This window comes from Pteropus alecto, unplaced genomic scaffold (assembly GCF_000325575.1).
Source record: "Pteropus alecto unplaced genomic scaffold, ASM32557v1 scaffold95, whole genome shotgun sequence".
Lineage (NCBI taxonomy): Eukaryota > Metazoa > Chordata > Mammalia > Chiroptera > Pteropodidae > Pteropus > Pteropus alecto.
Window position 1 is genome coordinate 22,780,425 of NW_006441071.1, and position 23,729 is coordinate 22,804,153.

A 23,729-nucleotide genomic window follows, 5' to 3' on the forward strand; every position below is an offset into this window, starting at 1 on the left:
TTAATTCTTATTCGTGTAATAAACACTTGGTAAATAGTAATTGTCAGCTGTCCTTGGTAAATAGTAGAGAGATAATAAACATAATAACATTAGAAAATAAGCCTCTGAAAAATAATGAAGTTAGTTCATCTAATGAGACTGGTCAATAAAGTAAAATGTAAATTTAAGTGGAAATTGTGAAATAATTTGTCCGTGGACTGAGGGCCATTTCTTGTGCTCAAATCACATTTGATTATTTTTGGATAATTTAAGAAGAACAGTTGTCATTTTACTTAATGCGCTTAAATCAGAATGAAAGTTATTTTATAATGATTCCTCTCTTTTGAAACAGATTCAAGATTTTTGGAAAGTTGCCACTGCTTTCTTTACGAATCTCAGATAAAAAATTGCAAGGGATTTTGGAACTGATTGAAAGCATTCCAAAGCCCACACCTGCAACTGAAGTACCTGCCCCTGTCAAACAATTTCAGGTAATGTTATTACAAAATTAATAAAAGTACAAATTAAAAATTTTTTTCACCAAGAGTATTTGTAACGACCACAGAAATTTTGGGTAAACAACCAATTTTAAATAGACCTTTAAAAATTTCATTTTAAAAGAAAATAGTCTGCGGCCATGCTACCCTGAACAAGCCTGATCCTATCTGATCTTGGAAGCTAAGCAGGGTCGGGCCTGGTTAGAACTTGAATGGGAGACCACATAGGAAGACCAGGTACTGTAGGTGTAAAAAATAAAAAGTAAAAAAAAATGAGGGATTGTAAACTGACAAGGTCCTTGCAATCTGTGAGGTCAACCAAGAGTTGCCTTGCCTTAAAAAAAAAAAAAAAAGAAAAAAGAATGAATTCATCTATGTTTAATTGAATTGTTTGTTTTTGTTGTTTTAAGTTTTTTCATGTATTTTGGATAGCCACTCTTACCAGATATATGATTTGTTAACATTTTTCCAATCTCTGCGTTTTTATTTCCCTTTCTTGATAATATCCTTTCATGTACATAAGTTTTAAAATTTGAAGTCCAATTTATATTTTTCTTTTGTTGCTTATGCATGTTTATTGTTTGCTGTCACATCTAAGAATTTCATATCCAAATCAAGATCATGCAACTTTATCCCTCCTTTCTTTAATGATTTCATGCTTTTTAAAGCTCTTACATTTGCTTTGTCCATTTCGAGTAAATTTTTATATACAGTGTGAGGTAAGGTATGTATCAAATGTCATTCTTTTCATGTCGAAATCTCATTGTTTCCTTCCCATTTTTTAAAGAGACTGTTCTTCTCACTGAGTGGACTTGGCACCATTGTCAAAAATCAGTTCACCATAGTTATATAGATTGATTTCTAGACATGTCTATTTGTCAATAAATGTCTGTTCTTATACCAATACCATACTATTTTCATTATTGTAGCTTTGTGTAGTAGTTTTGATTTGGTAAATGTGAGTCCTTTAATTTTGTCTTTTATCATGATTGTTTTAGTTATTCACGCTCTTTGGAATTGCCGATGAATTTTTGGATTGGCTTTTTCCATTTCTGCAAAAAATGCAGTTGACATTTTGATGGAATCTGCAGATCACTTGTGTAATGTTCCCATGTTAAAAAGATTAAATCTTCCAATCTACGAACCCAAGATGTCTTTCCATTTACTCAGATCTTTGATTTCTTTCAGAAATATGTTATAGTTTTCATTGTAAAGCTTTTTTACCTCCTGGCTTAATATTTTTGCTAGATAGTTTATTCTTTTGGATACTAATGTAAATGGAATTATTTCCTTAATTTCCTTTTTGGATTGTTCATTGTGGGTCCATCAAAACACAACAGATTTGCGTGTTGATCCTGATATCCTGCAGCTTTGCTGACTTTAATTATTGGCATTTGTAGTTGCTTTTGTGAATTGTGCTGAATTTTCTCTGTATAGGATCATGTCATCTGAGAATAAATATGGTTTAACTTCTTTTTCAACTTGAATGCTTTTATTAATTTTCCTTAAGTAATTTCTCTTATGAGAATTCAGTACATTATTATTAAATAGCATTAGTGAAAGAGGGCATCCTTGTCTTTTTTCTGGTATTAGGGGGAAAGCTTTCAGTCTTTAATCATTGAGTATGATGTTAGCTTTGAGTTTTTCATAAATGCCTATCATCATGTTGAGGAAGTTCTCTACATCTCCATTTTTGTGCATTTTTTATCATGAAATGGTGTTGATCTTTGTCAAATTCTTTTTCTGCCTCAATTGACAATCATCTATACTTTTTTATTTTATTAATCTGGTGTTTTGCAATGATTTATTTTTTATGTTGAACCCTCTTAATAACCTGTTGGGTTTGATTGATAGTATTTTGTTGAGGATTTTTACATCTCTGTTCATAAGGCATATTAGTCTATAGTTTTCTTTATTTGTCGTGTATTTGTCTGGCTTTGTTATCAGGCCTAAGTGATTGAGTTAGAAGTGTTCTTGCCTCTTATATTTTTTGAAGAGTTTGAGAAGGAAAGTTTTAATTCTTTTTCAAAGGTGGATAAAATTCACTTAGTGAAGCCTTCTGACTTTTCTTTCTTGGGAGAATTTTGATTTCTGATTCACACTCTTGTTAAGAGCCTATTCAGATTTTGTTTCTTCCTGAGTCAGCTTGAGTAATTGTGTCTTTCTAGGAGTTTGTCCATTTCATCTAGGTTATCCAATTTGTTGGCCTTCAATTGTTCATAGTACTTTTTATACTTATTTTTATTTCTGTAACGTTGGTAGTAATTTGATTTTGATTTAGTTATTCATACTTTTTCTTTTTGTCTAGCTGAAGTTTTGTCCATTTTGTTGATCTCTTCAAAGAACCAGCTATTGGTTTTGTTAATTCTCTCCATTGTTTTTCTGTTCGATATTTCATTTATTGTTACTATAATCCTTATATTTCTTTATCTTTGCTAGCTTTTGGTTTAGTTTGATCTTTATTTTCTAGCTCCCTGAAGTATAAAGTGAGATTATTGATTTAAAATCTTCTATTTTAATGTATGCTTTCTTATAGCAATGTATTTCCCTTTGAGCACTGCTTTCAAGGTATCCCATAAGTTTTCTTATGATGTGTTTTTATTTTTCTTCATCTCAAAATATTTGTAGTTTCTCTTGTGACTTTTTTCTTTGACCCATTTTTAAAAAAATGTTCTGTTCAATTTTTATTTATAATTTTTACAGTTTTCCTTCTGTCATTGGCTTTTAGCTTGATTGTATCGTGGTCAGAGAAGATACTTTATATGATTTAACTCATTTAAAAAATTTTGACACTTGTTTTGTAACCTAACATATGGTCTCTTCTGGAGAATGCTTTACATGTAGTTGGAAAGAATGTATATTCTCCTGTTGTTGGGTGAAGGGTTCTATATATGTCTGTTCTGTCTTTTTAGTATACAGTGTTGTTCAGGTCCTTTTTCTCCTTATTGATCTTATGTCTAGATGCTCTGTTCTTTATTGAAAGTGAGATATTAAAGTTGAACTATTTGTAGAACTTTCTTTTGTTTTGTCATTGTTTTCTTCAGATAGTTTGGGACTCTATTATTTGGTATATATGTTTATAATTGTTATATCTTCCTAATGAATTATCTGTTGTATCATATATGATAACTTTTTTATCTTTTGTTACAATTTTTCTTGTAAAATCTTTTGTTTAAAATCAATATAACCACTTGTGTTTTGATTGCTATTTCCATTAAATATCTTTTTTCATCCTTTCATGTTTTTGTTTATTTGTGTATTTAGATCTAAAGTGAATCTATTATAGATAGCATGTAGTTGGATCATATATATATTTTTTACCCATTCAGCCAGCTTTATGCCTTTTGATTGGATGGTTCAATCCATTGATATTTAAAATAATAATTGATAAGGAAGGACTTCCTTCTTCCTTTTGCTTTTCATATTCTTTATATCTTATACTCTTTGTCTCTCAATTTCTCTATTACTGCCTTTTTTTTTGTGATTAGTCAATATTTTGGAGTGAACTACTTTGGTTTCCTTCTAATTTTCTTTGTGTATACTTTTACTTTTAGATATTTTCTTTATGGTTAGTATATCAATTGTATTTAACATTATTCATTTATAATATTGTGTTTTGAATTGATACCAACTTAACCTCAATAGCATACAAAAACTCTTCTCCAATACAGTTCTGTCCTTTTATTATTAAGATGGTGTCACAAATTGCATCTTTATATATTGGGTTCTCAATAACAGTTATCGTTTTTTATATATTTACATATTTTTCTTTTAAGTGTGTAGAAAATAAAATGTCTACATGTGAACTATGAATACGATATTTACTTCCTTACATATTTGCCTGTGTGTTCATCTTTACTGGAGATCTCTATTTCTTTGTATGGCTTTGAGTTACTAACCAGTGTTTTTTACATCAACCTAAAAGATTCTCTGGCATTTCTTGTTGGGCAAGTCTAGTGATAACACCCCCTTTTCAGATGTTGTTTGGTAGTGTCTTAATTTCTCATTTTTTTAAAGAACAGTTTTGCCATGTATAGAATTCTTGGTTCATTTTTTTTCTTTCAGCAGTTTAAATATAATTTCATTTTTTCCTTGTTTCCTATTGAAACTGGCTGTTAATTTATCAGGAATTTCTAGTATGTGGTGACTTGCTTCTCTCATTGTTTTCAAGTTTCTCTTTTTGACTATCTTTTAACTGTTTATAATATATTTCGTTGTGGATCTGTTTGAGTGTATGTTACTTTGATTTCAGCAAACTTGTCGGTTTCTTAGATTCACATTTTTAATTAAATTTATGGACATTTTTGGCTATTTTTTAAGATATTTTTCTGCCCCATTTTCTCTCTGTTCTCCTGCTGGTATTCTCATAATGCATATATTGACTCACTTGATGGTGTCCCAGAGGTCCCTTAGGTTGTAGTTACTTTTCTTTATTCTTTTGTCTTGACAGTTTTGATTGGCCTATCTTGGTGTTTACTGATTCTTCTGTTAGCTTAAATCTCTTATTGAGATTTTTCTTTTAGTTATTGTACTTTTCAGTTCTAGAATTTCTATATTATTTCTCTTTGTAATTTCTATTTCCTTATTGATATTTTCTACTTGTCATGACCTCATTATTCTGTTTTCCTTTAGTTCTTTCTCCATGCTTCTTTCTACCACTCTTAACATATTTAAGACAATTTAAAGTTTTTTGCAGTTAAATCCATACCTTAAGTGCTTTCTCTTTACTGTTGCTGCTATTTTCTTTGTGCATGGGCCATACTTGCTTGTTTCTTCGCATGCATTATCTTATTGTAACCAGAAAGAGGAATTATGAGAAAAGAAAACTACAGACTAATATGCTCATGAACATAGATGAAAAATCCTTAACAATTATTACCAAATAGTATAATATTTAAAAAATATAATATGTTATAACCAAATCCATTTAAGACAGCAAAAGTGATTCACCAGTCAGTGTTATTAACCACATTCATGGATAAAAAATATATAGAAGAGGAAAAATCCATTGAAAAAATCCAACAACCATTCATGACAAAAAACTCTTTATGCCCTGAAAATAAAAAGGAGCCACCTCAACCTGATAAAAGAACACCTAGGAAAAACCTATAGTTCACATCATTCTTAATTTGAAAAAGACTAAATGCTTTCTATCTAAGATCAAGAATAGTGTAAGAACGCCTTTTCTCATCACTTTATTCAAATTTATACTGAAGGTTCTAGCCTCTGCAGAAGTCAAGAAAAATAAAGACAGAATGGAAATGAAAACATAAAACTATCTTCATTGCAGATTACATGATTGTTTATGCAGAAGGTTCTAAGGAATGAAGAAAAATATCACTAGTAATAGTAAGCAAGTTTAGCAACATTGCAAGATACATTATCAATGTAAATAATTAGTTGTTTTTAAAAACTGTATTAAGAAAAAATTCCATTAATAATAACATTAAAGAAGTTAAAAATTTAGCAAAAGAAATGCAAGTCCTATGTACCTAAAACTACAAGACATTTCTGGGAAAAGTTAAAAGAGACCTAAATAGAATGATATTCATAGTTGGAAGACTGACTTTATTAAGACAGCAAATCTCTCCAAACTTTATAGATTTCTCACGATCTCAATCAGAATACCTAAGATTTTTCTTCTGGGAATTAACAAGCTTATTATAAAGTACATATGGAAATATGAGGGGCATGTCGTAGCCAAAACAATTTTGGATAAGAGTAATGTTTGAAGATTTCTAATACTTGATTTGAAGTTTTATTTTATAGCTGTTTTTTTCAAGAAAGTCCTGTAATGGTATAAGAATAGACATATATATAAGTCAATAAAGTAGAATAGAATCCAGAAATAAATCCACAGTATAATATGCAGTTAATATATACTTGATTTCTTACAAAAGTGCCAATCCAACTAAGTAGGGGAAGGATAGTGTTTACAGTAAGTTCTGAAATAACTAGACTATTATGTGGAAAAGATTATATGGAAAAAAATGAGCATCGAACCTTACCTTATACCATACATGGAATTTAACTTGAAATGGAACATAGACCTAAATGAAATGTCCAAGGGTGTAAAATTTCTTTGGCATAAAACATAAGAGAAAATCTTTGAGTTCTTGTAGTAAGTAAAGATATCTTGGGATTTAAAAAGCACAAACGTAGAAGAAGAAAAATAAATTACACTTAATGAAAATTAAAATTTTCTTACTTTCAAAAGACACTTAAAAATGAGAAAAACAAGAGGTATATTTTAGGAAAAATACTTGCAACATATATAACTTACAAAAGACTTATTCAAAATATATAAGGAAGCTAGCAGCCAAATAGGAAATGCATTGACAAACGTGTGAATAAGTATTTGATTTTATTACTCATCAGGAAAATGCAAAACAAAACTAATCTTTTATGAATTTAGATGTAAAAAAAATTTTAGTACATAAAAATTAAAATTAGGGCAACATAGTCATTACCTTTTTGTGGTATGCCTGATGATTGTGAAGAGCATGGCGGAGGCTTCTTAGTTGCCAGTAAGGTTCTGTTCTTGGATCTGGATTTGGGTGCATGAATGTGTTTAATTTTTGAAAATTTATTGAACTTTATTCTTAGGTACTCCTGTGTAGTAGGTTATATTTTAATAAAAATCTTTTCCCAAAATAAACAGGATTCCAGGAGGGACAATCACAAACAACACAAACCTATAAGATGACATGTAACTATTATGCATTTGTGAAATTATTATTAAAACTAGGGTGAAATTGCCAGTGGCAATGGCAAAATTTTAAATATCTGGAAACATTAAGCATTAGTGAGGTAGTGGAGCGATACAAACTCTAATATACTGACGTAGTGTAATGTGTTGCAATCACTTGTGAAAACAATTTGATAGTATAGTAAGGTGAACATATGTAGTTCTGCTCTTTGATATATACACCATGGAAAGTTTTGCATATCAGCACCAGGAAGAAGTTTTAAGGGCACTTATAATGCCACTGTGAGTAAAAGCAAAACTCTGTAAACAATACAGATTTTTATCAACAGTATAGTGGACAAAAAAATAGTGGTTTATTCATCAATAGAATTCAATATAGCAGCAAGAATGAAATGCAGATAAAACATAAAGATTGTTTTGTGGAATAATGTCACCAAAAAATATATTAGATATTTCTCTTTTGTACAGTGTAGAAAGATGCAGAGGTAAAATGTATTATTTAGAGAATCATTTATAGGAGGTTAAAAACAAAGTAAATAAAAGGAAAATCATGATCAGTGGTAGGGAATGCAATCAAAGCACATGAAGTTCTTCTAGGTAAAGGTATGTTTTGTTTCTTGGCCTGGGTGGAAGATTCAGAGGTGTCTTTTATTATGTTTTTAGACTGTGTAATATGTTTTTATGTGCTTTATTTCCCAGAACAGTAAAAAAAGGAAGTTTACTGAAACATCTTTTTAAAAATCAAAAATAAAACTTCAAGCTCTTCAAATCTAGAGGCTTTAAATATTGAGACTTTTGGTTGTTTCTCATAGATGTTCTGGAGTTGGCTTCCTTATTCTATAAGATTGAGTTTAGAAATATCTAAGATCTTTCTACTCAAGGCCTGTTAAAGAAATAATTTAAATAGTTCAACAATTTATATTTAGCCTTGAAATTGTTAAGTCACTTCTTTAAGTATACATTTTATAATTTACTTTTCTAATTCAGACTGGATTTTTGTTTTTCAGTTAATTCAAATTAGAGCCATGTGTGGGTTGTGGTGTTTTTTGATTTTGGTTTTTTTTTGGAGGGGGTCAAAATTGTTTTAGGACTTTGAATAAAAGTCTTTGTGGTAATTAACAGTGAATTACTTTTCTTCCAGGTTCATAAGTCCACTTCTTTGGGAGCATCACAGATTCCACAGAAAATGCTTCCTCTCTTGGAAATTCCATGTGTCGAAGATGGTAAAATGAAATGACTTTAGGAAATTTTCCTTATTATAAATATCTTATGGAAATCATTTTTTTAAATTTATTTTGAGACCATATAAAAAATTTCAAGCAATAGCAGATATTTGTATATCTTTCAGAAATTTTACTAAAATTCCTTTGAAACAATGTAATTTGGGTGTTAGAGCTGCTTTTGCAGTAGGATTTTGGTCCATGTTCACAAGGACCACAGGTAATTTAATGATCTGAATCTTCCTGTGAGCTAAGAGACCCCAGGAAACTTTGTAGACATCCAGTTCATAATGTGTTACTTAGTTACTTGGAGAATTTTGTTACCATTCTTTACTTTTTATATTTTCCTTTTTATTAAAGGAATAAAATCAGGCTTTAATACATTTATACATGAACACTGGTAAATATTTTGACATCAAATAGCGGCTTTTTCTTGGCCACTTTGGAAAGAAAAATAAACTGTATTTTGTCAGGTTGTAAGACTTGCAAAATTGCCAAATGTTAAATAATAGACATTGCCAGGTTGATCAGTTTTCTAGAGAATGTTTTCCTTGATGTGTGGTGACCAGGGAGGGGAGATGAAGGAGAAGATGTTGTTTATGAGGTCATGTACCCTAAATTCAGTCTTAGGTTATTAGGGATATACTTCAGCTGGTTTTAGTTTCCTTTAAACCTTCTTTTAATAGTTTTACTAGTTTTGGAGTTTTTTGTAATAGCGAATTCTAGAAATATGTTATATATGCTTATATACATATATATATGAAGTAGTGCTTCATCTCAGTTTCTTCATTCAAACTTCAGGACCTGCCTTCTGCTTTTAATGTTGCAGAGATTGTAACTAACTGTCCTGTTTCACTGTCCATGTAGAATGAGCATATTAGTTTGTTCCTCTGAGTGTTACTGATGTGGTAATCATTGGCATTGTCTTTTGCTATCCAATTTTCTTCCACAGTTTTCAGATAGACTACTGATTTTAAAAAAGTAACATTCATTAAGCTAATGATTGTATTTTGTAATTTTTAATACTTGTCATCAAGAATGTTGTTTGTTCAGACATAATCTATATTTTTAAAAATTTGTTTTCTCATCTTCACAATTTTTGAAATAGACCCTTCTTAGTATTTTAGTGTTCATATTTATTTCAGAAAAAAATTATTAAAATCTTAAAAGTAAATCATTTTGATTATTGACTTAGTGTTCTGTGGTATTTAGATTCAGACGAGGAATTTTTTGATGCACCATGTAGTCCCTTGGAAGAACCTGATCAGTTAACTAAAGTTAAATGTTATCAACAAAAAAAGTCTCAGAAGCTGGAGTGTACAAAAAATATGATTCAGTATAAAATAAGGTTTGAAGTGCCAGAGGTATGTACCATGGTAAAATTGATATGGTTTATTTAAATTGTTATTTCTGTTCACAGCTTATTTACATAGTCTTAATTACTTAGAAGCACTGTTGCTTTCATCCTGTTTAGGCTGAATCTAGATGTTACTGTGTGGTTCTCCCTCTTCTTTGAAGATTAATTTCTTTAATGAAGAATCAGGGCTTTAGTTGATATATTATGATATTTAATACATAGTTATTAAAAATAATTATTTGTGCAATGTGTGTATTTAATGATTGCATGCTTATAAAACCTTCCCTAGGTTTTAAATACATATCATTTATATCATATATATGCCTCATATGTCCTATAACCATCATCCACATGAGCAATTTTTATTTAGATAATGATAGTTTATTTTTTCTTTCTTCTCCAGGTATTGATTCAGTTTTATCACCTTGTTGGAGATTGTGAATTACCTGTGGTAGAAATTGAGGTTTTAGGATTGGGCACAGAAATTGAGCTTAGAACATTTGATTTGAAAGCCAATGCCTTTTTGAAAGAATTCTGCTTAAAATACCCAGAATACTTGGGTAAGAATTTCTGTTTTTTAAAATAAATAATTTTATTGTTTGACTACCTACTGTAGAGTTTTTAATTCGCTAGGCTTTAAATAAGTACATTTGATAAAACATTCATAGAAAAATATCGTATTATGAGTTAGTCTTTAACTTTTAAACTTGAGAATCTAGGTAGACCAGATAGAAAATGAAGATAATTTTTTTTTTCATTAAGGAAAATAAAAGTCATGGTTTAATTTTATTTTTAATTATTATATTCATTAAAATTATTGGGGCAGTATTGGTAAATAAAATCAAATAGATTTCAAGTTATAATTCAATAATATATCTTATGTATATTGCATTGTGTGTTCACCACTCAAAATTAAATTTCCTTCTGTCACCAAATATTTGACCCCCTTTATCCCTATCTACTGCCCCTCTTCTCACCTTCTCTCTGGTAACCACTAATCTACTGTCAGTGTCCATGAATCTTGGATGTTGTTTGTTTTTTGCTTTTAGTTTTATATCCCATATATGAGTGAAAATGTTCTCAACTTTTTCTGACTTATTTCTCTTAGCATGATAATCTCAAGATCCATGTGTCATGAATGGAAGTATTACATCTTTTCTTATGGCCGAGTAATATTCTATTGTATGTATATACCACATTTTTATCCATTCATCTATCAAAAGACACTTCAGCTGTCTGTGAAGGGCAGTGGGAGTTTAAGCTTCTGAAAAGGCCCTGAAGTTCTGGTACTGCCCCAACAGTCAGATGTAATTCTCTACTGCTTCCTTCCAAATCAGCCTGACTGGGTGGGTCTGGAATGGTTTGGGAGAGCCCAGTGGTGTGTGTGGCTGTTTTCTTTCTGGTAATGCTGGCCCTCAAGCTTCATCTGCCTTTCTTCTATATCTCCATCCCTGTCACTGGGACTGGCTACATTGTGTGTTTCAGCTCTGGTTACTGAAATTCTCCTCGGGCTCAGTGATAACTCTGGGAGGGTGGGGAGTGGAAGGGAGGGCACGCTCTGGAATGATGGGGAGAGGTGGCCAGGTGCTGTGATTCAGCTTTCTGCCTGGCAATGGGGGTTGCTAAGACACAGCTGACATCCCTCTGCATTTGGTCTCTGCCCTGCTGTCTGACCTGATCACTGGGCTCCGCATCGTGGAATATGCTGATCACTCAGGCAAGACTGTTAGGGACTTCAAAGAGTTAACAAACTACTGTGTAATTCTCTCCTCTCCTTTGTTCTGCAGGGAACTTCATTCCCACAGTGCTTGTCTTTGTACCTCTCTCTGTTTTTACCTCCCTTTCTCGCACAATTCGCCCACCTTCAGATGCTCTGATGCACAGATCTCTCAGACGTGCTTGTGTGTAGGTTGGATGTTATTTGTTGGATTGGAGATGTTCAGCTTGTAATTTCAGGAGGAGAGATCAGGGGAGAAATCCCTCATGCCGCCATGTTTCTGACATCACTCCATAAAAACGCTCAGTCATGGTTTAATTTTAAATCTACTTAACTGGATACTACAACACTGAATTTGTTTCCTATTGATACTGCAACAATTTACCACAAACAGTGTCTTAAAACAATATAAATTTACTGTCTTAAAGGAGTCCCTTTTTGGAGCCTGAAGGGAAGTTTCATTTCCTTGTTCACTCAAGAATTCAATTCCATGTGGTTTTGTTTCCCTGCTGAATATTAGGTGAGGGTTGTTCTTAGCTCCTAGAGGAATCTCTGCGTTCTTGCACATAGTCCTTTATATCTCAGAACAAACACAGGGTGTTAGCTCCTTTTCATATTGTCATCTCACTAACCTATTCTTTTGCTTTTTTCTTCTACTCTTAAAAATGAAGGTGATTAGTCTGGGCATATCTGGACAATCCAGGATAATTTCCTGTTATCCTTAACTTCCTCTGTGAAGTCCATTTTGTCATATGAAATGACATATTTTCAGGTTTTGGGGGATTAGATAGATCATGGAGATGCTTGGCGGGGGAGAGTGTGGCGTTATTTTGCCTACTGTAAACACTTTATGTTCCAGAATCATAAAGGATAAATTATACCTGAGAAATTATTTCCACTTGCTGTGTTAGGCGTTTAGGAGGGTATTATTCATATCTCCTCCTTTACATTTTTGGTTTTTCCTTAAAAGACAATTTTGAATGGTTGATAGAATGATCAAGATAAACTATTCATTTCCAGTTTGTATGCCTTTATTTTTTTCGTCTTTACTAATTGCATTGGTGAGGATTTCTAATATTGTGTTCAATAAAAGTGGTGAGAATCAGCATCCTTGTTTTGTTCCTAATCTTAGAGGAAAAACTTTCAGCTTTTCAATGTTGAGTATGATGTTAACTGTAGCCTTTGTCATATATGACATTTATTATGTGGAGGTACGTTTTCTTTATACTCACTTTGTCAAGAGTTTTTACTATAAATGTATATTGAATTTTGTTATGCTTTTTCTGCACCTGTTGAAATGTTCATATAATTTTTATTCTTCATTTTGTTAATGCGGTGGATCACGTTGATTGATTTGCGGATGTTGAAACATTTTTACGTCCTTGGAATGAATCCTACCTGATCATACTGTACGATCCTTTTAATGTATTGTCGAATTCACTTTGTTAATATTTTACTGAGGTTTTTTTGCATTGGTATTCATCAGTTATACTGCCTGCAATTTCCTTTTCTTGTGGCGTCCTTGTATAGTTTTAGTATCAGGGTAATCCTGGCCTCTTAAAATAAGTTTGAAATATTTCCTCCTCTTCTGTTTTTTAGAAGAGTTTGAGAAGTGTTGAATATTAATTCATCTTTAATGCTTAGTAGAATTCACCAGTGGAATCGTCTGGTCCTGGGCTTTTGTTTGTTAGGAGGTTTTTGATTACTGATTCAATCTTCTTACTAGTAATTGGTTTACTCAGATTTTCTTTTTCTTGATGACTCAGTCTTGGAGGTTGTATGCTTCTAGGAATTTATCCATTTCTTCTAGATGTTCATTTTGGTAGCACATAATTCTCAGTAGTTTGATGATCCTTTCTGTTTATGTGGTATCTGTTCTAATGTCTTTTCTTTTATTTCTGATTTTATTTATTCAAGTTATCTTTTCCTTGGTGAGTCTAGTAGAGGTTTGTCAATTTTATCTTTTCAAAGAACCAGCTCTTAGTTTTATCGTTGTTTTTTTTTTCTATTGTCCTTTTACTCTTCATTTATTTCTGCTGTGATCTTTGTTATTTCTACTAATGTTGGGTTTCATTTGTTCTTCTTTTGGTTCCATGAGATGTAAAGTTAGGTTGCTTATTTGAGATATATCTTGTTCTTTGAAGTATGTGTTTATTACTGTGATCTGCCCTCTTAAAGCTTTTTGCTGCATCCCATAAGTTTTGCTATGTTCTATTTCCATTTTTATTTGTTTCAAGGTAATTTTTTATTTCTTTTTTGATTTCTTATTGACCCATTTAAAAAAAAAACTGTCAATATTTGCAGATGACATAATATTATATAGAAAACCCTAAGTCTCCACCAAAAAAATTTTGGAACTAACAAATTCAGTAAAGTTGCAGGATATAAAATCAGTATACAAAAATCTGTTGCATTTCTGTACATTAACAAAGAATACCAGGAAAGAGAAATTAAGAAAACAGTCCCATTTATAGTTGAATCAGAAAGAACAAAATACCTAGGAATGAATTTAACCAAGGAGATGAAAGAGTTGTACACGAAAACAATAAGATGTTGATAAAAGGAAATTGAAGAAGACACAAATAGATAGATATTCCATAGTTTGTGTCATGGATTGGAATAACTAATATTGTTATAATGTGCATACAGCCTTAAGCACTCTGTATATTCAGTGCAGTCTCTATCAAAATTCTAGTGGAATTTTTCATAGGAATAGAAAGACCAATTCTTAAATTTGTATGGAACAATAAAAGATCCAAAGTAGCCAAAACAATCTTGAAAAAAAAGAACAAGACTGGAGGCATCACTTCCTGACTAAAGCTATGTTATAAAGGCATAGTAATCAAAACATTATGATACTGGTGTATAAACAGTTATAGATCAATGGGACATGATAGCTCAGAAATAAACCCAGGCATCTATGGTCAATTGCCTTATGACAAAAGAGTCAAGAATGAAATGGAGAAAGTATAATTTTTTCAATAAATGGTGCTGAGAAACTGGACCAACAGCTGCAAAAGAATGAAATTGGAGCACTATCTTGCACCATATGCAAAAATTAACTCAAAATGGACTGAAGACTTGAATGTAAGACCTAAAATCATAAAACTTCCAGAAGAAAACATAGGCCGTAGTTTCTTGACATTTGTCTTGGTGGTGATTTTCTGACTCCTAAAGAAAAAGTAACAAAACAGAAAATAACTAGGTGAGACTACAACAAACTAAAAAGCTTCTCCACTGCAACAAATCATCTCTAAATGAAAAGGCAGCCTACTGAATGAGACAAAAATATTTGCTATTTACATATTTGATAAAGGATTAATAACCAAAATATATAATATATATTGACTCATACAACTCAATAGCAAAAAACAAACGAGATTAAAAAACTAGTGGAGGATCTGGATACTCCAGACATTTTTTCCACAGAAGACATACATATGACCAACAGGTACAAGAAAAGATGCTCGATATCACTAATCATTAGCAAAGGGGAAACCACAATGGAATAGATATTGCCTCACACATGTTAGAATGGCTGTTACCATAAAGACAAGAAATAAGAATAGGTGAGAATGTGGAGAAAAGGGAAGGAACCCTTGTGTATTGTTAATGGGAATTTAAATTGATGCCACCACTCTGGAAAATAATATAGAGGTTTCTCAAAAAATTAAAAATAGATATTTTTAATTTGATATGATATAATATATGATATATCAATTCCATTTCTGAGTACTTATCTAAAGAAAATGAAAACACTAATTTGAAGAGAGAACTGCACCCCCATGTTTATCGATTTACAATAGCCTTATTTACAATAGCCACAATACAGAAGCAACTTAGGTGTCCATCAATAGACGAATAAATAAGAATATGTGGTGTATGTGCATACATACAAACAGTGGAATATTACACAGCAGTAAGAAGAATGAAATCTTGCCACCTGAAACTAATGTAAGGAGGAAAATATTGTATACCAACTATATCTAAAAAAATAATTGACCATATTAAAAAAATAAAATTGGTTTCTTGTAGAACAAATATAGTTAGATCTTGTTTTTTTCATCTACTCTGACAATCTGTTTTTTAATCGTTCATGGATGTTCAAAGTGATTATTGGTGGAGTTGGGTTTAAATTTTTTTTTTAGAAATTACAGGTAATAGTCTTTTAACTTTATTTTTTTTGAGATCACATAAATGTGTTCTGCTTACATATGTATAAAAATATTTTGGCCATGCTAGAATTCAGTGTTCTTTTAATGGTTGACTTTATAATATTTATAAATTATTCAGATTTTAAAGTGAAGCTATCTTGTGAAATACTTAGAACCCATTTAGGATTTTTTTCCCCTCAATAAATTGATATACTGAAAATAAGAGAGTTACAGAACTTTAAACTAAAAGTGAAAAATTTAAGTCCTAACTTCTATTTGTGGGAATTGAGAAAGGTACTGAATATGTTTGTATACATCTCAAGGATTTAAGAAAGTTATTTTATCTGGAAACTCATTCCCAGGCTAAGATGTCAGTTAACTAGTATCATGAAAACTTTTCTTTTGAGTCCTGGATTAAATGTGATATTTGTATTTTGGGAAGCAAATTAAGTATTGTGGCCTGAAAGCTCAGTCATTGGATATGATTTATACATTTTAGTTTCATACTCTATACCTCTTCTGTGGTGCTTGAGAATTTGAGTGTGGTGGATTGTGTTCTCTTGCTGAGAAAACCATCACACATAGCAGATACTGCATTTTATTCTTTTTACACCAAGAAACCATTTGCTCTGATAACTGGAAAGATGGGTGAACCAACTTGACAGCATTCTTTAGTAATCTGGAAGTATTATACCAGTTCTTAATTTTTATGTTTATTTTATTTTTTATTTGCTATCCCAAGATTAAAGGACAAGAAAACCCTTGCACACAGAATACAGGATATACAATCATCATCACTGTACCTATTTCTGTAATATTTTTGCTTTTGTTTTCTTAGAGGGGGAAGAAGTGAATAGCAGTTTCTTACACAAAGTATATGATCAGTAAATAGTTGTTTAATGAATGAATGTGTGAACAAAGTAGGGAACTTCTTAAGGGTTGAAATATGAGTAGCACCTGAAGTAGTAAGTTGGCTTAAGTGATAATAAGCTTTTAAATTTGGACAGTTCTGTGGAATATGTTGTATTTTTTTCCTCAAGAGTAGTATGACTGGTTTATTCCTTTCTTCAGAGTAGTATGACTGGTTTATTCCTTTCTTCCAGTATCTAGATTTTAATGTCTAGCAGCCATAAGTAATTTGGTAATGATAGTTTTAAGAGCTTTATATAAAATACTCTTTTATAGTAATTTCCCACTATTTTCATAGGTTTTGAGCAGAAGCGATAATATAACTAGTAGAGACTGATTATATGGTAATTGGGTTTATTTTAGTCTAAATTAATTTATAGGAAATCTTAGTTTCTCATCACATGCCTGATGTCTTCTGAACACTTAGATTTTCAGGGAGTCTGACAATTTTCTTTGTAGCCATTTCAATGGCTAAGAGCCAAAATTCTCTTCATATATTCCATTATTCCTGTCAATAATTCTGTTTTTTCTTTAACTGATTGCTACTTTTTTTTTTTTAAGGGTATGGGTTTTTAGCATTTGGCATAAGAGAGGAGAAAGAAATCGTGAGGAGATATTACATTTTTAGAGCTTAAAATAAAGGAAGGTGGACCTTACCTGGGTAAGATAGAATCCAAAGCTCAGAACTGGTATAGGAAATCCTTTTTTTTTTCCTTCCAATTTTATATTTATTAATATTGTCTACACTTATTTTTAATTAGTTTTCCTATAAAAATAATTTTAAAAATTATCTTTAGATGAAAACAAGAAGCCAATCTATTTGATTACAACACTGGATAACACAATGGAAGATCTGTTGACACTAGAATATATGAAGGTAAGCAGTTCCATTTATATCTGCTTGCTATGGCGAATGTACAGCTGAAATGTTATAATCAAGTTTTATAAGTTTAGTAATTTTCAGTTTAATCTTGATTCTAATGTGATCTCTGTAACTCCTAAAACTTTAAGATTTTTTTGTTTTGTCATCCTCTATTAAAGAGAATACTTCATATAGCAAAATAAGAAGCCTGAGATAACCCGAAGATTTATCCCCAATCAGGATACCAAAGAGAAACGAACTCTTTAATCTTGATCCTATTTATTGTGATATTTGACGTGAAATGAAGCTTTCACTTGACTTCTTATTGTTGTCTGAGGTTGCCTGATCTTTCTGGTGTAAATAACTCCTGGTGTCATCCTTTTTCTGTGGATTTATGATGTCAATTTATCATTTATTAAATTTTTATACTTTGATATACTTATGATTTATTCCATGTTTTCATTGACCTATTTTTATGTAAGTGCCACATTATTATAATAATTGCTTTTTGGTAAGAATAATGCTGAAAGAGCATTTTATTACTTTTAAGACCATTTTTACTATTATTCATATAGCTATTTTAAGGTTTGTTGTTTATGCATTAAATAGCTTTAATGTTACAAAATGTTCTAGATCTAAAAATTTAGATAGTTGGTGGACACTTCTGTCACAAATTTTGTTTTCATATATAAGAATAATTAGGGAGGACCTTATAAAGCTGTTGATGACTGAATGATTGCTCTCCACACTTGATAATAATTTTCCACCCTTAGTGATAAGAGAGATAGTACTTAACATTTATTGAATACTTTCTATGCACCAGAGAATCTTATGCTTACCAAGTTATTTTGTTCTGTCAAAACATTTGTTTGTTTGGATAATTATATATATAGCTAGCTGGAAAATTTCTATAAATGCTTATTAGGAGCATCATATAGTTGTATATATGTATGTCTTTTCAGGACATTCTGACATATTTGTTTTTTTTTTTCTTTGAATAGGCTGAAAAGAATGTACCCAACTTGAAAAGTACCTATAACAATGTTGCACAACTGCTTAAGGTATGAGTGAATAACAATTTGTTTTTTAATTAGATACTGTATTTCTAAGTAAATATATTATGAAAATTATTTTATAGCTAGAACTCTAAGATCCTTGCGGATAAAAACAGAATATTATAGATTATATCCTTTGTACTGCAAAGCCAGCGCTTTATACAGCACAGGCAAATAAATGTTTATTGACCTATTACTAAAACCGACTTTGTTCTTTAGGTAAATTTTTCCTCCTTGGATATTCATTTGCATACTGAAGCACTTCTAAATACAATGAATTACTTTAATAATATTATTCCACAATTGGAAGAAAAATCAGCCCCAGTACACGTTGTGGAAACTGAAGACAAAGGAGAGGTCATTAAAAAAATAGGTATGTTTCTTTAAAATTCAACTTCTTCTTTTTTTTTTTTTTTTTTTTTACCAAATAGATCAATAAATTTTGGCTCTTACTTTATTGACTTATTGTTTCCAGAATTGTATTACCTAGATTAAAATCTAGAAAGATTCATTGTATACCAGGTTAATTTTAGAAAATAAAAGTAAAGTGATTACTGCTGAAGGAAATATGGCTTTTATTTATCACATCATTCTTTTTGTTTGGTAATTATACCATAGAAGTATTTGATTTAGATTAAAATTCATGTATTTAATATCGTCACTTTAGATCAGAAAATAGGATGAACAAAATTTGAATATCAGTATATTTTTTAGAGTACTTTTTAAGATGTGAGAAGTTGCTAGTTAAATAATGACAAGTATCACCTAGTAATCATTGATTCTCAAAAGATTCATGATTTTATAATGTTCTAGTTTCAAATGTTAGCCTCATCTAGCCACCATTTTTTTGTTTTGTCTATTTGTTTCCTTTTTGTCTTCATTAGATTTGATTGTTTTTAGAGTTCCTAATTTATTAGGGAATATCTTGCTTGTTTTCAGTTGAATTGCAAATCAGGTTTTCCTCTATTATTATTATTATTTGTTGTGATATTTCATTTACTTAATAAGTGTAGTGCGGTAACTACTACAAGTTTTTCCTTATATTTTACAATATTATTATTTTTTTTTTTGGCAGCTTCGAAAAGGTCCAAGAATGAAGATCTTATTACCTTGCAGATTTTAGCAGAATTATCATGTTTACAGATCTTTATTCAAGATCAGAAACGTAACATTTCTGAAATTAAGATAGAAGGTAATAAAATTTTAGGAAAAATAAATTCAGAACTATTATATGAAAGAAAAGGCATTTAATGTTTTTTTATTCCCTTAGGGCTTGATTCTGAGGTGATCGTGAGGCCTTTAGTAACTGAAATAAATGCAAAGCTAAGGAATATAATTGTTTTGGATACTGATGTGACAGCTGTATACAAAAAGGTATGAATTTATTTCTGTTAATTAATAGTATATAATTACATATTATTGTCCTTTAAGATTAGTCATAGGTATAAATTAGACAGTTGTTGGATTTTAACAGCATGGCTTATTATGTCCTTCAGTTTTGGAGTTAGGCATAATCGGGTTCTTATCTGAGCTCTGCTCCTTATTAGTTGTGTGACTTAATCTCGTATTCTGTTTCTTTATATGTAAAATAAGGATTAAGTAGCTTGTAAAAGAGATAAGTATAAAGTATAAGTAATACTTCAGGGAACATAATTGTGGAGGAGTGGATCGACTGTGGAGGGTTGGGGGATTGGTAAATGCCCTTTTCACTTTTTTTACTTTTCTTCAAATACTGTGAACCTCGTCATTCATATTTTGACAGCAGAGGATCCGAAGTCAGATTGATACACGAGATTTTTTTTTTAAGTTTATTTTCATGGATGCTTACTAGTGTAGCTATTATAGTGTTAAAAGAATCCTTTGTACTCAATGGCTAGTGGTTGAAAGGTATTTTGTTAAGATTCTTGGAGACTACATACTGTTGTATAGTCGGACAGGTAATTTTTGAACAATAGAGTATCTAGGTAAGATAGTATATTTAAAGTAGTGAAGAGAGTATCAGGTAATAGGATCAGAAAAGCCTGTGAAGTTCTTGAGGGTAGGAAGTCAGACTTTGGAGTGCGACTGGAAGAAAGGAAATAGTTAACAGGCTTAGCCGATAATAGTGATGAGATACAGTGATGACCTGATTTTTATGTTAAAAATCTTCATTCGTTATATTTTCTTGTTATGGCTTGCTATCATGAGATATCAAGAGTCCCAAAACAACAAAGGTACATGGCTCATAGCAATAAGGAACAAGAAATTTTTCAGAATTATGGTTTGGTTACTTTCTATTTATTTTGTTTTAAAAATTATAGTATTAGAGTATTGAAGAAATAGTCTATTTCATTTGTCCTATCTAGAAAGTAAAGCTCACATAAATAAATGCATCTACTAAAAGTCATATAAGTAGTAATGGAACTGATATTATTATTCAAACCACTTACTCTCTTTTTCTCTGTAATTTTCTCTGTAATTTATTTTTAATGCATCTATAAGGTCAAACATCCAACTTAAAAAGAGCTACTAAAAGAAAAGTTTCTCACTTCTGTCTTGCCCAACTCCTATTTCCCTCTCTTTGTTCCTTGACATTGATTCCAGTGTATGTGATTTTTAAACAAACTACCTTGTTCTGTAGTTTCTCACATGTCAAGGGACCAGAGAAATGTAAATGTTTTGCACTAGATCAGAGCTTCCTAGTTACTGTGCCCTAAATAGGTTTAGGTATAATAATATGTTGAGTTTCTCAGGTTTCTGGGCAGTAGGGTAAGGAACACCTGGAGTCCTCAGACTATTTTATTCTGTCTTGGAGCAGCATCCTTCATTTACCTTAGTACCATTGTGCAGATACTTTGTTACTTACATGTGCCATAGCTGAAAAGGATTCTAGGTGATCTGACATTCTTATGAAATAAAATGTCATTGTAAATTAGTTTTTAATATCTTCTTTATAGAAAAGTGTTTTAAAAGCAAACGTTTAAAGAATCCGATTATTAATGCTTGTTATTTCTGGGTGGTAGGTACTTAAAGTATTTCTGACTATTCTCTAGTTTTCTGGCTTTAGTATCAGGCTAATACTGCCTTCAGAAAATGAGTTTGGAAGTGTTTTCTCCTCTATTTTCTGAAATGTTTGTGTAGAAATGGTATTGTGTCTTTCTTTAGTGTTTGATAGAATTTACTAGTGAAGCTATTTGGCTTTGAGGTTTTCTTTGGGAAAAGACTTTTAGTTAATTATTCCATTTCTTCACTGCATATAGGTCTAATCAAATTTTCTTGAATCAGTTTTGGTAATGTGTATTTTTTGGGGACTTTGTTGCACATATGTGGTTTTGTTTCTATTATTATTTTTTTTTATTAAAATTGAGACAGTACAAAATATATAAATTTTATGTCCTTGCCTTTTTCCTCCTTGCTCTTTATTATAGTTGTTAGCTGCGTATATTTGTATCCTTAAACAATATTTTGCCCAGCTTATAGTACTTTGGAAACATTTTTAAATATAGCATATACACAAAAGCATGTGATGTAATTTAAAGTACAACGGTAAAACAAAGGCCTTTATACCCAACTCTCAAGCCAACTAATAGAACATAACTTTAGAAGTCAGCAACATGCCCCAAACTGACTGCATTCTCTCTCCTCACAGAGTTAACTATGTCCTGATTGTTGTATTTTTAATAAATCTTAGCAGCTTTGTATGAGTCCTTAAACAATTAATTGTTTCATTTTGCACCTTCCCCCTTTTAAGGATATCACATTTTATGTATTTGTTTGAGCTTTGCTTTTTTCAAATTCAGGGTTGTATTTTTGAGATGTATTCATGTTGATGGCTTGTAGATGTAGTTCATTTGTATTGTTTGCAGTATTCCATTGTATGAATATACATACCACTGGTTATTTATTCATTATTTTATTGATGGACATTTGCATTGTTTATACTATTTTTGCTTCTTGTGAACATTGCTGCTCTAACTAGTCTTCTACATGTCTCCTGGTATATTCTTTTACATATCTCATGCAGGTGTTTCCAGAGCATCTTCTTTTTTTTAGTGGCATATGTATCCCAGGAGCAGTAGAGGAGAGATTTGGTATTTCGCTTCAATGTCAGTTCTTGGAATTGTCCAACAAAATTTTTGAAGATCTGGAGTATATAATATGGTGTAATTCAATTTGTGCTTTTCTTAACTAATGAAATTGCACATCTCTTTATATATTTATGGGCTATTTATGCTTGCTTTCTATAAAATACTTGTTAGCTTAACTAGGTGTTAGCAAACTTTTTCTATAAATAGCCAGATTGCAAATATTATAGCCTTTGTGGATCATGCAGTTTTTGTTGCAACTATTCTACTCTGCTATTGCGGTGTGAAAGCAGCCATGCATAATATGTGGATAAGTGATTTGGCTGTGACTCCATAAATTTTTTAAATTTTATCGGTTAATAAACTATAAATTTCATATAATTTAGATGTCACAAAATATTCTTTCTTTGATATTTCTCAACTACTTAAAAGTGTGAAAACCATTCTTGCTTAATCCTACTAGTTGTAGTTTGCTGACCCTTTGCTTAATTTATCAATTTTAGGGGCAGGGATGTTATCTTTTTCCTTATGGACTTGTAGGAATCACTTAATATTCTGTATATTATTCCTCGATTCATATAGTTTTGTCTAGTTACTCCCAGATTGTTTCATATAGTTACTCTCAGATTGATTATTATTTTCTCATTATGGTATCTTTTGATGAACAAAAGTTCTTAATTTTAAAAAAATAGAATATATCATTTCTTCTGTTTTTGACTTGAGAATTTTGTGTTTTCTAAACCATTCCATTCCTTGAATTCATAAAAATATTACTCTACTTGGTCTTCCGTAAATTATATAATTTTGCCTTTCACTTTTAGGTCTTTTATCTTTTACTTGGTATTGGCTTCTTATGTGGTTCAGGCTGGGGTCCAATTTCTTTTTTTTCACACTGAATTTCTTAGTACTGTTTATTGAAATAGCTATCCTTTTCTCACTTTTCTAAAGTATTGTATCTGTTAAATATTAGATGTAGATTTGTGAACAGATTTGTTTCTGAGCTCTCTATTCTGTTCCATTGGTTTGTTTTTCCTTGAATCAAAAGTAAATATATAGTTCTCACTTGGTGCTGAATACTGTTCTAAATGCTTTATAAATTTAATCTTCCCAAATCCCATTAAGATTGGATTCACTTTCCAGTTTTATGGATAAAGAAACTGAAGCATGTAAAAGTTAACTTCTTTTTTTAGATTAAATTTATTAGGG

General features: G+C 30.9%; 1 protein-coding gene and 1 pseudogene across 1 annotated transcript in view; both read left to right on the forward strand.

Annotated features, from left to right (window-relative positions):
* Window positions 1-23,729, forward strand: part of VPS13A (vacuolar protein sorting 13 homolog A) — a 176,789-nt gene that overhangs the window by 52,085 nt on the left and 100,975 nt on the right. The window contains 9 exon segments of the mRNA XM_025051387.1: window positions 332-470; window positions 8,327-8,408; window positions 9,618-9,769; window positions 10,166-10,322; window positions 17,340-17,419; window positions 18,406-18,465; window positions 18,679-18,832; window positions 19,535-19,651; window positions 19,730-19,833. Of these exon segments, the coding sequence (XP_024907155.1) occupies window positions 332-470; window positions 8,327-8,408; window positions 9,618-9,769; window positions 10,166-10,322; window positions 17,340-17,419; window positions 18,406-18,465; window positions 18,679-18,832; window positions 19,535-19,651; window positions 19,730-19,833 (1,045 nt within the window).
* Window positions 607-725, forward strand: LOC112485117 (annotated as a pseudogene).